The 13379-nt window shown below is 38.0% G+C and overlaps 1 protein-coding gene and 1 long non-coding RNA gene across 17 annotated transcripts in view; one reads left to right on the top strand and one right to left on the bottom strand.

Moving 5' to 3' along the window:
- LOC147844639 (uncharacterized) overlaps nucleotides 1-11591 on the top strand; it is a 23163-nt gene extending 11572 nt beyond the window's left edge. Inside the window, exons 5-6 of one of the 5 annotated variants that reach the window (XM_087248054.1) lie at nucleotides 2947-3042; nucleotides 9562-10062. In XM_087248054.1, coding sequence (XP_087104180.1) covers nucleotides 2947-3042; nucleotides 9562-9591 — 126 coding nt within the window. In that variant the 3' untranslated portion in view covers nucleotides 9592-10062. Of the gene's footprint in view, nucleotides 1-2944; nucleotides 3047-7884; nucleotides 8329-9561; nucleotides 10370-10861 lie in introns of those variants that run through there. The other 4 variants (XR_015482779.1, XR_015482780.1, XM_087248055.1 and 1 more) reach the window with 4 other exon arrangements.
- Nucleotides 1-13379, bottom strand: part of LOC108183374 (uncharacterized) — a 26799-nt gene extending 13420 nt beyond the window's left edge. Inside the window, exons 1-8 of one of the 12 annotated variants that reach the window (XR_015482784.1) lie at nucleotides 13332-13379; nucleotides 12352-12447; nucleotides 11513-11558; nucleotides 10872-10941; nucleotides 7750-7847; nucleotides 6027-6120; nucleotides 5125-5208; nucleotides 4881-5027 (exon numbers count right to left, since the gene is read on the bottom strand). This is a non-coding gene — a long non-coding RNA (uncharacterized LOC108183374). Of the gene's footprint in view, nucleotides 1-5; nucleotides 1042-1992; nucleotides 2908-4880; nucleotides 5028-5072; nucleotides 5209-6026; nucleotides 6121-7749; nucleotides 7848-8293; nucleotides 8496-10871; nucleotides 10942-11512; nucleotides 11559-12351; nucleotides 12448-13206 lie in introns of those variants that run through there. The other 11 variants (XR_015482786.1, XR_015482785.1, XR_015482783.1 and 8 more) reach the window with 11 other exon arrangements.

Below are 13379 nucleotides of genomic sequence, written 5' to 3'. Positions count from 1 at the left end.
TAATTTCTTTCTGTATGAAACGTCAAACAGACACGGTGGCTCCTGAGTCCTGTCAAACCTCCACTAGTTTTCCCTCCATTTCGTGGGTCCAAATAAACCGAAAATGAGCGCTTTTAACTTCTCCCCCAGCCTCCCACTGGCCTGCAGCAGGTATACACACACACACACACATACACACACAAGTGAAAGCTGCTCTCTCATTGGCTGTAGGCGATCGCTAATGTTATTTTCAGTCAAAACTCAATTCACACGGCATGATTTGCATCGCCGACAGCTCCAGATATTCAGCACGCCAAATATCTCGCAGGCATCGGCGACTCATCTGCGATTCTCTCCGATCGCGTCTTTGATAGTTCATACTGTGTGATTATCACTCACGTGCACGAGCAGCGATTTACCTGTGATTTCAGGCATTTGTCGGCGATTTCTCAAAACCTGTCGGCGAGCCAAAATCGGGGCTAAAATCACGCAGTCTGAACTAGGCATTAGAGATGTGTTCTCCTACACCACTACAAGATTATTTTGAGTTTAAGTTATTTATTATCTTGCTTATGAAGACTACAGAGTGATGCTTGAACAAAAATGACTTTGAATAATGTTTTAAGTATTTTGCGATATATATGTTAAAATGTGCTCCTAAAAGTATGTGGCCCCTGCCCGCCCCCCACAGGTTAGTAGTAAGCTAATGTAATTTCATAATGCAAATCCTAAATTCATGCTAACCAACAAATGATCAAAGGAAATGTATTAGTATAATACAATATGAATTGATGTTTACTTTAAACTGTAATTATATTGTTCTATTAAAATGATTTTTTTAAATATTTTGTCAAATAATTTTTTTTAGGAGTCATCCACCATCATTTTGTGGCTAAAAAGTACCGATTCAGGCACCGGTATCGTTTTAAAAGTATCGATTTAGCACCGGTATCGAAAAAAACCCAAACGATACCCAACCCTAGTAAAATGTGGAGCTTTGTTGGTCCCCAGGACTGGAGTCTAAAACAGACATCAGTGTAGATCCATTCCAACAGAAATCATCTAGTAAGAAAAAAAAAAAAACAGGAGGTTATTTAACAAATATTGCATCCATTTGAGTTCATTCAGTGAATAAAACAAACACATTTCTCCTCAGTCTAAGAGAAAAAGTTTAAATCTATAAATTCAGAGATATTTTCTTATTAAGTTTAGGTTTAAAGCAACTCATTTTTGTCTTTCTAATTCTTGTCTACTTCTGAGGGGGGAAAATTAATTTTGTAAACCATAAATCATAATTGCCATAAACAAAAGACTGAAAATATAGATGTTTACATTTTTGTTTTATATTTAGTGGAGAAACACAGATTACCACATATACAATCCGAATTATCAATTGTTTTTTATTAATACAAGTTCAGTACACATTGTTTGCTTGTGAAACTGTATTTCTGCAATCATTTTCATAATATACTGTTTGTATGAGTTTCCCACCAGAATCAAGGTATTTTCACCATGATATATTCTCTCCACACGGAATAAAAGCGCATCCAGCTTCGACAAACTAGTCAAAAAACTAACTCTACTAACTAGCTTGATATTAATGCAGATACACTTACTGTCCACCAGGCGGCGCTGAAACACAGATCTGATCTCATGAAATTTGTGTCTAAACCTAAAATCTGTGGCTACAATGCTCTTTATATCAGTAACATAGACATGACAACAAGAAATCATGGTTCAACTATAATTAATGATTATAAATATCATTGCTAATAACTAAACAAAACATACATCGACTTAAAATGTACACATCACCATAAAAGCCGTCTGAGTTTTGATTGTTTACACATTGAGTGCGTCTATTTGAGTTAAACACAGCTTTTCTGTTTTACCCCATCAAAGATTATTCAGCAAAACTGCTATAATACACTTAGATTCACACGTCTAGACCCGCCATAAATAACAGGATTGCTTTCAAATGCGTTTTATTCATTGATTTCTCAGCCCTCTTACCTGCGACTGAACACCACGAGCTCATGATCTGAACAACACTCATTCATGCCCACACGAGGGCGCTGACGACCACATCTTGACTTTTTAGGCACTTGACATTGAGCTATTTAATAACCTACCTAATAGATGCATTATAATGTCTGGATGTCTACATTTTAAATTATACATATGTGGAGTGTAAATGACTTATCAGACTTTAAATAAACGAGGCTTTAACGCTGTAACTCGTCCTGTTAGGGACTCTAGTGCAGTTCTCCATCCGCTCCACCAGGCGGCGCGCGCGACTTCCCGTTCAGTCTGACCCAGAGCTTCAGGATGTTGACAGTGTGACGTTTGTTTTGGTGCAGCAGCAGCACGAGTGTGCAGTTTTAAACACATAAACTGAAGATGACAGCTCAGCGACAGTGTTTTAATGTCACTAAACAACATTTAATGCAGTCCGACAACTAAAATAACCGACACACGCTGAGATAAAGGACAGGAATGCAGTGAAAAGCGACTCATCTGTAAGTAACTGTACAGTATTTCTCCTGCATTTCCTCATTAAGTCTTTATTCTTTGTACTTCAGTCGCAGTTAAGTTCATGTTTAGCACTTATTGAAGTGTCTTTACTGATATGTTTAAGCAGAGCTCTCCTGTTTGTTAAACAGCTTTGTTTACATGCTGCTCTCTGTCACTGTCAGACATTTAGGAGCAAATAAATTGGTAGTTGCTGTTTAATATGTAAAGGCTCAGAGTTAAACAGCCTCTCATTATAAAGCAGAACAAGACATAATATGTGTTAACAAGTCAGTTTGTGAAGCTCTGATGTTCTGCTGTGTTTCTAGAGCTTGCACAGGCAATATTTAGGCTGTAAATGTGTATAATTCTGAATTATTAACTGTAATATCTGTCAGAGTGTGATGTTTAGATCTGCTGTTTGACAGTGTCTCTATTTCTGTGTTTCCTCTAGAGATTGAGGGATGTGTTTGGACCGTACAGTCAACAGAAGCAGAGCTCCGGGACGTTTGGACTACATTTACAGGCGTGATGGACGTCTGCTGCGGACAGGTAAGACCTCCCGCATGTTTTTGTGTTATGTGCTATCGGTTACCATCACTTCCTTTCTGGAGAGGTCACCTCTCTAGAAAGGAAGTGATGGTAACCGAAACGGGGAGAGAAGGGACGGGGGTCTGGATTTTTATAGAGCTAATTTTTTTTTTAGTAAAAAGCAGCATAACCCCTGCTGTACATGGCCCCGTAGGTCAGGGGAGGAACGTTTCATCCTCCCCCTTCATTCACGCCGACACTCACACATATCGCAGTGATCTGGCTGGGATGGAACCAGCGACCTCTTAACCCTTGAGGCAATGCTCTACCGCTGAGCCACAGTCACATACCTAATGATGTGCTGGAACTTATATTTGACCTGTTCGCCTGTAGGTGAGGTAAAGAGCAAAAGTGAGCAGAGCCTGGATTCGAACCCAAATTTCTCTGACAGCGTTAAACATGTGCTCAGCCTGACGAATTTCTGATTGAAAGCTCAACGCTCTAACCACTGAGCCACAGAGCTTGTACATTGCATGACTTGTAATCTGAGTTTTGTTGGATCCCCTAAGAATTTTAACGGTGAAATTCAAGCAGCTGTGGGATTCAAACCCGGGTCTTCAAAATGCAAATCTAATGCTCTAACCGCTAAACCATGGAGCTTGTGCTGACTCTGAGGGTGTAATTTGGGATTTGTTGAATCCCCAAATAATCTTGACAGTGAAATTCAAGCAACAGTGGATTCAAACCCGGGTCTCCAAAATGGAAATCTAATGCTCTAACCACTGTACTATTGAGCTTGTGTTTTCCATGATGGTTGTAATTTGAGTTTTGTTGGATCCCCAAAAAATATTGACAGTGAAATTCAAGCAAAACCTGCTGTCTGAGGCTTTTAATTTGAGGTTTGTCGGATCTTTATATAATTTTTCACAGTGAAATTCCAGCAGCCGTGGGATTCAAACCCGGGTCTTCAAAATACAAATCGAATGCTCTAACCACTCAACCACAGAGCTGGTCCTCACCGTAAGTGTTGTAATTCAAGCTTTATTGGGTCCCCAAAGAAATTTAAGAGTGAAATTAAAGCCTGCGTCTTCAAAGGGGAAATCAAATGCTCTAACCACTGGACATGTTTAATGGAAGGTTTTATTGATAATTTAGTATCTGTTTGACTCTTTATGCTAAAGCATGATTTGAACTCAAGACTCCTGGTTGAGTAGCTAACGCTCTAACCACTCAGCCAATGAATAGTCTACATGTTATACGTTTAATGACATGTCTTCATATATCCACTTAGAAAACTATGATTTAAAGATATGTGACAGCGAGATTTGAACTCTGGGCTCTTGTGTGGAATCCCAATGCTCTAACCACTGAGCCACAGAGTTTGGTTTATGGTGATGAAGATGAAGCTGCTAAGAATCATTTGTTAAACAGGGCTTTAATGACAGATTTGATGCATATGAGCACTAGTAATTCCCATACTTTAAGTGTTCCTCTGCTTTTAACCCCCTTATCTGGAGCAGATGAGCACCAAGGGAGCATTTAGGAGTTAAGTGCCTTGTTCAAGATCACGTTACTTCGAAGGAATCAGAACCAGGAATCGAACCAGGTACCACCCAACATGAATAGTCCAAGTCCAACTCACTGACCACTAGGCCACAGCTACCCAACCCTTTGGTTACTCTGTTACCACATACTTTAGATAACTGAATGCTGCTGTTTAATAATTACTTAGAAATTGACAGATATTTCATCAAATAGAAGTTGCTTAAAACAAATGACCAAACCAGTTTTTATGAAGTTCATTAAATATAGGAAACTGGGTTATTTAAGTATTGACACAAAATTACAAACAATCATGATTCTTATGAAGAACTTTATTAATTATTCAAGCAATAAACAGCATCATTTGGACATTTAGATACTCTGTAGATGAACTGGAGTCCTGCAGATCTTGATTAGCTGCTGCAGGTGTTTTTAATCAGACTGAGGCTCATCAGGATCAGGAGCTACGCTAGACACACAAACATCATCTATCAACTGTTGTCCACATGAGGGAGCTGACTCACATTAACAGCAGAAACAGAGTATTGAACTTGACTAAACTGAGGCAAATGTTATTCCAATCCAGGGTGCCCACATGTCCTGGAAAACCCGGAACATGTATAAACATGAATGAAGTCTCCAGTCCTGGAAAACACATGGAACATTAGAGAAAACATAAATTGTCCTGGTAAACAAGTTTCATTGGCAGAGAAAAGTATAAGTTTTAAATGTTTATGTTCTTTAAAGAGCAGTTTAAAGTTGGTCTGAAAACACATTAGCATTTTTACCATGTTAACCATGTTTTGTTCAGGCACATTAACTTCCATTTTGATAATCACAGTTTTACCGTAAATACGGTTAAATTCTAGTTGGTGTTGCAAATCCATGGTTAATTTGTGGTTCCTATTGTCGCTGTAGTTAGACCATTGTTTTGGCACCTTGGATTGGAATAACATTTGCCTCAGTTTAGTCAAGTTCAATACTCTGTTTCTGCTGTTAATGTGAGTCAGCTCCCTCATGTGGACAACAGTTGATAGATGATGTTTGTGTGTCTAACGTAGCTCCTGATCCTGATGAGCCTCAGTCTGATTAAAAACACCTGCAGCAGCTAATCAAGATCTGCAGGACTCCAGTTCATCTACAGAGTATCTAAATGTCCAAATGATGCTGTTTATTGCTTGAATAATTAATAAAGTTCGTCATAAGAATCATGATTGTTTGTAATTTTGTGTCAATACTTAAATAACCCAGTTTCCTATATTTAATGAACTTCATAAAAACTGGTTTGGTCATTTGTTTCAACACCAACTTCTATTAGATGAAATATCTGTCAATTTCTAAGTAATTATTAAACAGCAGCATTCAGTTATCTAAAACATGTGGTAACAGAGTAACCAATGGGTTGGGTAGCTGTGGCCTAGTGGTCAGTGAGTTGGACTTGGACTATTCATGTTGGGTGGTACCTGGTTCGATTCCTGGTTCTGATTCCTTCGAAGTAACGTGACCTTGAACAAGGCACTAAATGCTCCCTTGGTGCTCATCTGCTCCAGATGAGGGCTGTTAAAAGCAGAGGAACAATTAAAGTATGGGAATTACTAGTGCTCATATGCATCAAATCTGTCATTAAAGCCCTGTTTAACAAATGATTCTTAGCAGCTTCATCTTCATCACCATAAACCAAACTCTGTGGCTCAGTGGTTAGAGCATTGGGATTCCACACAAGAGCCCAGGGTTCAAATCTCACCATTGCATATCTTTAAATCATAGTTTTCTAAGTGGATTCATGAAAAAATGTCATTATACGTGTAATGTGTGTAGACTATTCATTGGCTGAGTGGTTAGAGCGTTAGCTACCCAACCAGGAGTCTTGAGTTCAAATCACGCTTTCGCATAAAAAGTCAAACAGATACTAAATTATCAATAAAACCTTCCATTAAACATGTTGAGTAGTCAGAGCCTTAGATTAACCCCTTTGAAGTCGCAGGCTATAATTTCAGTTTTATAATTTCTTTGGGGATCCAATAAAGCTTGAATTACAACTTTTACGGTGAGGACCAGCTCTGTGGTTGAGTGGTTAGAGCGTTCGATTTGTATTTTGAAGACCCGGGTTTGAATCCCACGGCTGCTGGAATTTCACTGTGAAAAATTATATAAAGATACGACAAACCTCAAATTAAAAGCCTCAGACAGCAGGTTTTGCTTGAATTTCACTGTTAAAATTTTTTGGGGAACCAACAAAACTCGAATTACAACCATTATGGAAAACACAAGCTCAATAGTACAGTGGTTAGAGCATTAGATTTCCATTTTGGAGACCCGGGTTTGAATCCACTGTTGCTTGAATTTCACTGTCAAGATTATTTGGGGATCCAACAAATCCCACATTACACCCTCAGGGACAGCACAAGCTCCGTGGTTTAGCGGTTAGAGCATTAGGTTTGCATTTTGAAGACCCGGGTTTGAATCCCACAGCTGCTTGAAATTCACCATTAAAATTCTTAGGGGATCCAACAAAACTCGAAATACAACCTCGATGTAAAACACTAGTTCCATGGCACAGTGGTTAGAGCATTAGATTTATGTTTTGAAGACTCGGGTTTGAATCCCACTACTGCTTGAGTTTCACTGTTAATATGCTCACAGGATCCAACAAAATTCGGATTATAAACCTCAAGAAACGTACAAGCTCTATGGCTCAGTGGTTAGAGCGTTCAGCTTTCAATCAGAAACACGTCAGGCTGAGCACATGTTTAACGCTGTCAGAGAAATTTGGGTTCGAATCCAGGCTCTGTTCACTTTTGCTCTTTGCCTCACCTACAGGCGAACAGGTCAAATATAAGTTCCAGCACATCATTAGGTATGTGACTGTGGCTCAGCGGTAGAGCATTGCCTCAAGGGTTAAGAGGTCGCTGGTTCCATCCCAGCCAGATCACTGCGATATGTGTGAGTGTCGGCGTGAATGAAGGGGGAGGATGAAACGTTCCTCCCCTGACCTACGGGGCCATGTACAGCAGGGGTTATGCTGCTTTTTACTAAAAAAAAAATTAGCTCTATAAAAATCCAGACCCCCGTCCCTTCTCTCCCCGTTTCGGTTACCATCACTTCCTTTCTAGAGAGGTGACCTCTCCAGAAAGGAAGTGATGGTAACCGATAGCACATAACACAAAAACGAGCGGGAGGTCTTACCTGTCCGCAGCAGACGTCCATCACGCCAGTAAATGTAGTCCAAACGTCCCGGAGCTCTGCTTCTGTTGACTGTACGGTCCAAACACATCCCTCTTTCTCTAGAGGAAACACAGAAATAGAGACACTGTCAAACAGCAGATCTAAACATCACACTCTGACAGATATTACAGTTAATAATTCAGAATTATACACATTTACAGCCTAAATATTGCCTGTGCAAGCTCTAGAAACACAGCAGAACATCAGAGCTTCACAAACTGACTTGTTAACACATATTATGTCTTGTTCTGCTTTATAATGAGAGGCTGTTTAACTCTGAGCCTTTACATATTAAACAGCAACTACCAATTTATTTGCTCCTAAATGTCTGACAGTAACAGAGAGCAGCATGTAAACAAAGCTGTTCAACAAACAGGAGAGCTCTGCTTAAACATATCACTAAAGACACTTCAATAAGTGCTAAACATGAACTTAACTGCGACTGAAGTACAAAGAATAAAGACTTAATGAGGAAATGCAGGAGAAATACTGTACAGTTACTTACAGATGAGTCGCTTTTCACTGCATTCCTGTCCTTTATCTCAGCGTGTGTCGGTTATTTTAGTTGTCGGACTGCATTAAATGTTGTTTAGTGACATTAAAACACTGTCGCTGAGCTGTCATCTTCAGTTTATGTGTTTAAAACTGCACACTCGTGCTGCTGCTGCACCAAAACAAACGTCACACTGTCAACATCCTGAAGCTCTGGGTCAGACTGAACGGGAAGTCGCGCGCGCCGCCTGGTGGAGCGGATGGAGAACTGCACTAGAGTCGCTAACAGGACGAGTTACAGCGTTAAAGCCTCGTTTATTTAAAGTCTGATAAGTCATTTACACTCCAAATATGCATAATTTAAAATGTAGACATCCAGAAACTATAATGCATCTATTAGGTAGGTTATTAAATAGCTCAATGTCAAGTGCCAAATAAGTCAAGATGTGGTCGTCAGCGCCCTCGTGTGGGCATGAATCAGTGTTGTTCAGATCATGAGCTCGTGGTGTTCAGTCGCAGGTAAGAGGGCTGAGAAATCAATGAATAAAACGCATTTGAAAGCAATCCTGTTATTTATGGCGGGTCTAGACGTGTAAATCTAAGTGTATTATAGCAGTTTTGCTGAATAATCTTTGATGGGGTAAAACAGATAAGCTGTGTTTAACTCAAATAGACGCACTCAATGTGTAAACAATCAAAACTCAGACGGCTTTTATGGTGATGTGTACATTTTAAGTCGATGTATGTTTTGTTTAGTTATTAGCAATGATATTTATAATCATTAATTATAGTTGAACCATGATTTCTTGTTGTCATGTCTATGTTACTGATATAAAGAGCATTGTAGCCACAGATTTTAGGTTTAGACACAAAATGCATTAGAACAGATCTGTGTTTCAGCGCCGCCTGCTGGACAGTAAGTGTGTCTGCATTAATATCAAACACTAGTTAGAACTAATGATATTTTGGATTGTATATTTTCTTCTACTAAATATAAAACAAAATAATTAGAACATGTAAACATCTATATTTTCAGTCTTTTGTTTATGGCAATTATGAATTATGGTTTACAAAATTCATTTTTCCCCCTCAGAAGTAGACAAGATTTAGAAAGACAAAAATGAGTTGCTTTAAACCTAAACTTAATAAGAAAATATCTCTGAATTTATAGATTTAAATTTTTTCTCTTAGACTGAGGAGAAATGTGTTTGTGTTATTCACTGAATGAACTCAAATAAATGCAATATTTGTTAAATAACCTCCTGTTTTTTTTCTTATTAGATGACTTCTGTTGGAATGGATCTACACTGATGTCTGTTTTAGACTCCAGTCCTGGGGACCAACAGAGCTCCACATTTTACATGTTTCTCTTATCAAATACACACAGGTTCCTGAAAACAGGTTGTGAATCAGGGTCCGTATTCACAAAACTTATCTTCTCCTCAACATCGGAAAAAGTTTTAAGCTAAGAGTTTTCTTTTACAACTTATTCACAAAGCTGCAGATTCAAAGGTTTACTGGAGAGAAGTCTTGAGCTAAGATTGAGGCCGGGGTTCAGCCCATTGCTATGGATGATGTCAGCATGCTTGTTAATTATGCACACAGTGATTGGACGATAAGCAGGGGAGGAGTCTCTGTCAGAAATGTGTTGATAGAAACTTTGCAGAGGACAATATCATGTGGCTGTATTCAAATAAAGGTTTTAAAATGCCGGGTAAGTGAAGAATTGAATTCCTTACTCTTAATATGACAGTAAATAAATAAAGACTTCTAATGTTTTAATTTACGGTATTTTATTTATAAAATAATTAGGCAAATATGTTTTAAATTACTTTATGTATTTTCTTTTTACATATACACTGAACAATATATAAAAAGGCCACATTTGTATTTATAGTATTTGTATTTATTTTTGAAAATATATATATTTTTGTCAGGGTTTTTTTTTTATTTTTGAATGTGTAATAAATAAATTGTATAAATTGTTTTATAAAATTATAAATTGAAATAAATTAAAGTATTTATATTTGAAGGCATATTTATTTTCTTATGTGAATACCTCTTGATTAAAGGTGACAACTTGTTCAAAGCTATTTGTGGTGAAATGTTTCTGTCTAAAATGTTTTCTTTTCAAGCCAGACGGCTGAAAACAGCCATTTTAGGATAGTCTGTCATTTGTTCTGAGTGACTTCACTACTCTTTACATTTCACTGATTTTTGATCTAGTTTTAATGCTAAAACCCTTTGTGAAATACTCTTAAAGCAAATGTTTAGGATACCTACAATCAGAACTCACACTAAAATATTTTCCTTGTAAATTGGAGCGTTAGCAGCTAGTTTTAGCTTTGAGGTGTTTTGTGAATACGACCCCAGATGTTTTAAATAAGAGACTGAATGTGTAGAGCCCAACAGGGATCCATAAATATAAATTTGCAGGTGAACTGAATCATGAGGAGAGTATTTTATCTGCAGTCGAAGCAATGTGTTTGTTCATGTCCTCACTGCCCTTTCTTCTTTCTTGTGTGGTTGAACTTAACTAAACTGAAGTTCATTTGTTTAAACATCATCTGCAAAAAACAAGATGTGCTTACCATTTGATGGTGATCCTCAGCTTCAAGTGTGTGATCATGATCTCCTCTAACTCGGGGATACTGCCTTTGTCTGTTGGAAGGTACAACAACATGTACAGATTTTAAATCATTCTTATAATGGTGGCTTATTTGGCTTCTGAATTGTTTATGTTGTAAGTTGCTATATGACAGCTTCATCTTTTATGTGAATCACTTTATACGATGCTTTGAATTGAACTGCAGTGCTCTAAACACCTCAGTTGAATTGAATTGAATAGAATGTAATTAATTGAATTTACTTACAGGCTAAAAATGGGGTAAATGCAAATAAGAACTCAGTCCAGACATGTTGAATGAATCGATTTAGCTGAATCAATTTAAATGATTCATTGAACAGAACGGAACTGTGAACACTTCAAATGAATTGAATTGAATTGCTCTACATCTGCAGGTCAAAACGGTGTAAATGCCAAAAAAAAAAAAAAACAGTCCAAACATTAATGAATCAATTTAAATGAATCAGTTTAAATGACTCATTGAATTGAACCGCTGTAAATGCTTTAAATGAATCAAACTGGTTAAAAGAAAAGAATCTAAAAGCCTAATAAAGCTGTTTTTTAAGATCACTCTCACTATATACTGTATAAGAGCTTGTAACTGACCTGTGTTCAGTCTTGATCACACCGTCTTCACTTCTGTGTTCTTTTCCTATTAATAAAAAAACAAAGAAACATTAAAAAACTGCCTTGTCATACATATGAACAAACATTAGATAATATGCGAGAAATGATCAAGTGAGTCACGTTTTGCTCGGTGTCTGGCTTTGTTATGTGGTTATTGTCTATAATACTCTTCAAGCCTTGATACACAGCTTCAGCACAGATTAAGTGGCTCAGCAGATAAAAGTGTTAAACTGTGAACATGAAGGCCAGAGTTCAAATCCCATCCCCAATATTTGCAAACATTAATTTGGTGTCATTATGTGCAACAAAGTGCAATAAACTTCTGAAACACACATAAGTGCCATGGTGGCGCTACTGGCTATACACATGTTCTCCATGGTCAAGGCTGCTGGAAAGACTTGGGTTCAAAGCCCAGCTCTGCTCACATTTGCTCTCTGGCCCACCAACAAGCGAATTGGGGAAATATAATCTCCAGCACATCATTAGGTATGTGACTGTGGCTCAGTGGTAGAGCATTGCCTCAAGGGTTAAGAGGTCGCTGGTTCAATCCCAGCCAGATCACTGCGATATGTGTGAGTGTCGGCGTGAATGAAGGGGGAGGATGAAACGTTCCTCCCCTGACCTACGGGGCCATGTACAGCAGGGGTTATGCTGCTTTTTACTAAAAAAAAAAAAATTAGCTCTATAAAAATCCAGACCCCCGTCCCTTCTCTCCCCGTTTCGGTTACCATCACTTCCTTTCTAGAGAGGTGACCTCTCCAGAAAGGAAGTGATGGTAACCGATAGCACATAACACAAAAACGAGCGGGAGGTCTTACCTGTCCGCAGCAGACGTCCATCACGCCACTAAATGTAGTCCAAACGTCCTGGAGCTCTGCTTCTGTTGACTGTACGGTCCAAACACATCCCTTATTCTGTAGAGAAAGCACAGAAAAATGTTTAGGTTAACTGAAAAATTCAGAGAGCAAAGAAGCACACACACACACACAAAAAAAAAAAAAAAAAAAATATATATATATATGATTGGTAATCAAAACAAGTGTGGGTTAGGAATTTGATCAGGATTTTACCAGTTTCTTATATTCAAATTTGTTTTTAAGTCAATGTTTAATTAAATACATTTAGATTTTAGATAAAAAATTGATGTCTAAAATCATAGACACGCCCCCTTCTTTAATTGTCCTCCCACGGTTGCTATTGGTCAACTTTGACACACCCCGAAAAATAACCAATCCGGGAAGGGAAGCGCGATCATTTCTACACTCATAGGTCAGATTCGCAGTCAATCACATTGTTTGACAGCGTGTAAACACTCATTATCGAAACTACATTTTGATGACTGACAAAGTGTTCATTTCAATCAAAAAGTGCAGTAAAATATGTGTAAAAGTCTTTACGTTTGTGCTGATTTAATACTTTATATTAGGACAAAGACGTTCCTCCGGTTCCTAAGAAAAGCACAGATACATCGTAAAGTAAATACTCAATTATACTTTTATAAATGTTTCAGCTAATCTATCACATTTCTTTTTCGCTACTATTCCAGTATTGAGGCTTGTGGTCAATGCCGCATTTCAATCAGCCTTTATTTAACATGTTCTGGAAACTCATGGTAAAATATTTGCTGTTGTAAACAGTGGAAACGCCCACACAATCAAGCCACCGTTTATTACCTTTGTAAACAGCTCTATTCGGTAGACAACATTCAGTATTTCATATTATATTCAGTGCAACACATTTTCATTGAACCCGTGTTTGTAAACGCAAAACGTGGTGTTTGTTTGTTTTCATTACTCACGTTGTCATGACGAGCGTGCTGCTGTCATCTGAAGTTCTACGTCTTCCC

This window comes from Danio rerio, chromosome 4, assembly GCF_052040795.2.
Source record: "Danio rerio strain M-AB ecotype USA chromosome 4, GRCz13ab, whole genome shotgun sequence".
In the NCBI taxonomy this organism is placed as follows: Eukaryota; Metazoa; Chordata; class Actinopteri; order Cypriniformes; family Danionidae; genus Danio; species Danio rerio.
The sequence above is the reverse complement of the archived record's forward strand: the minus strand, read 5'-3'. Positions and strand labels throughout refer to the sequence as shown.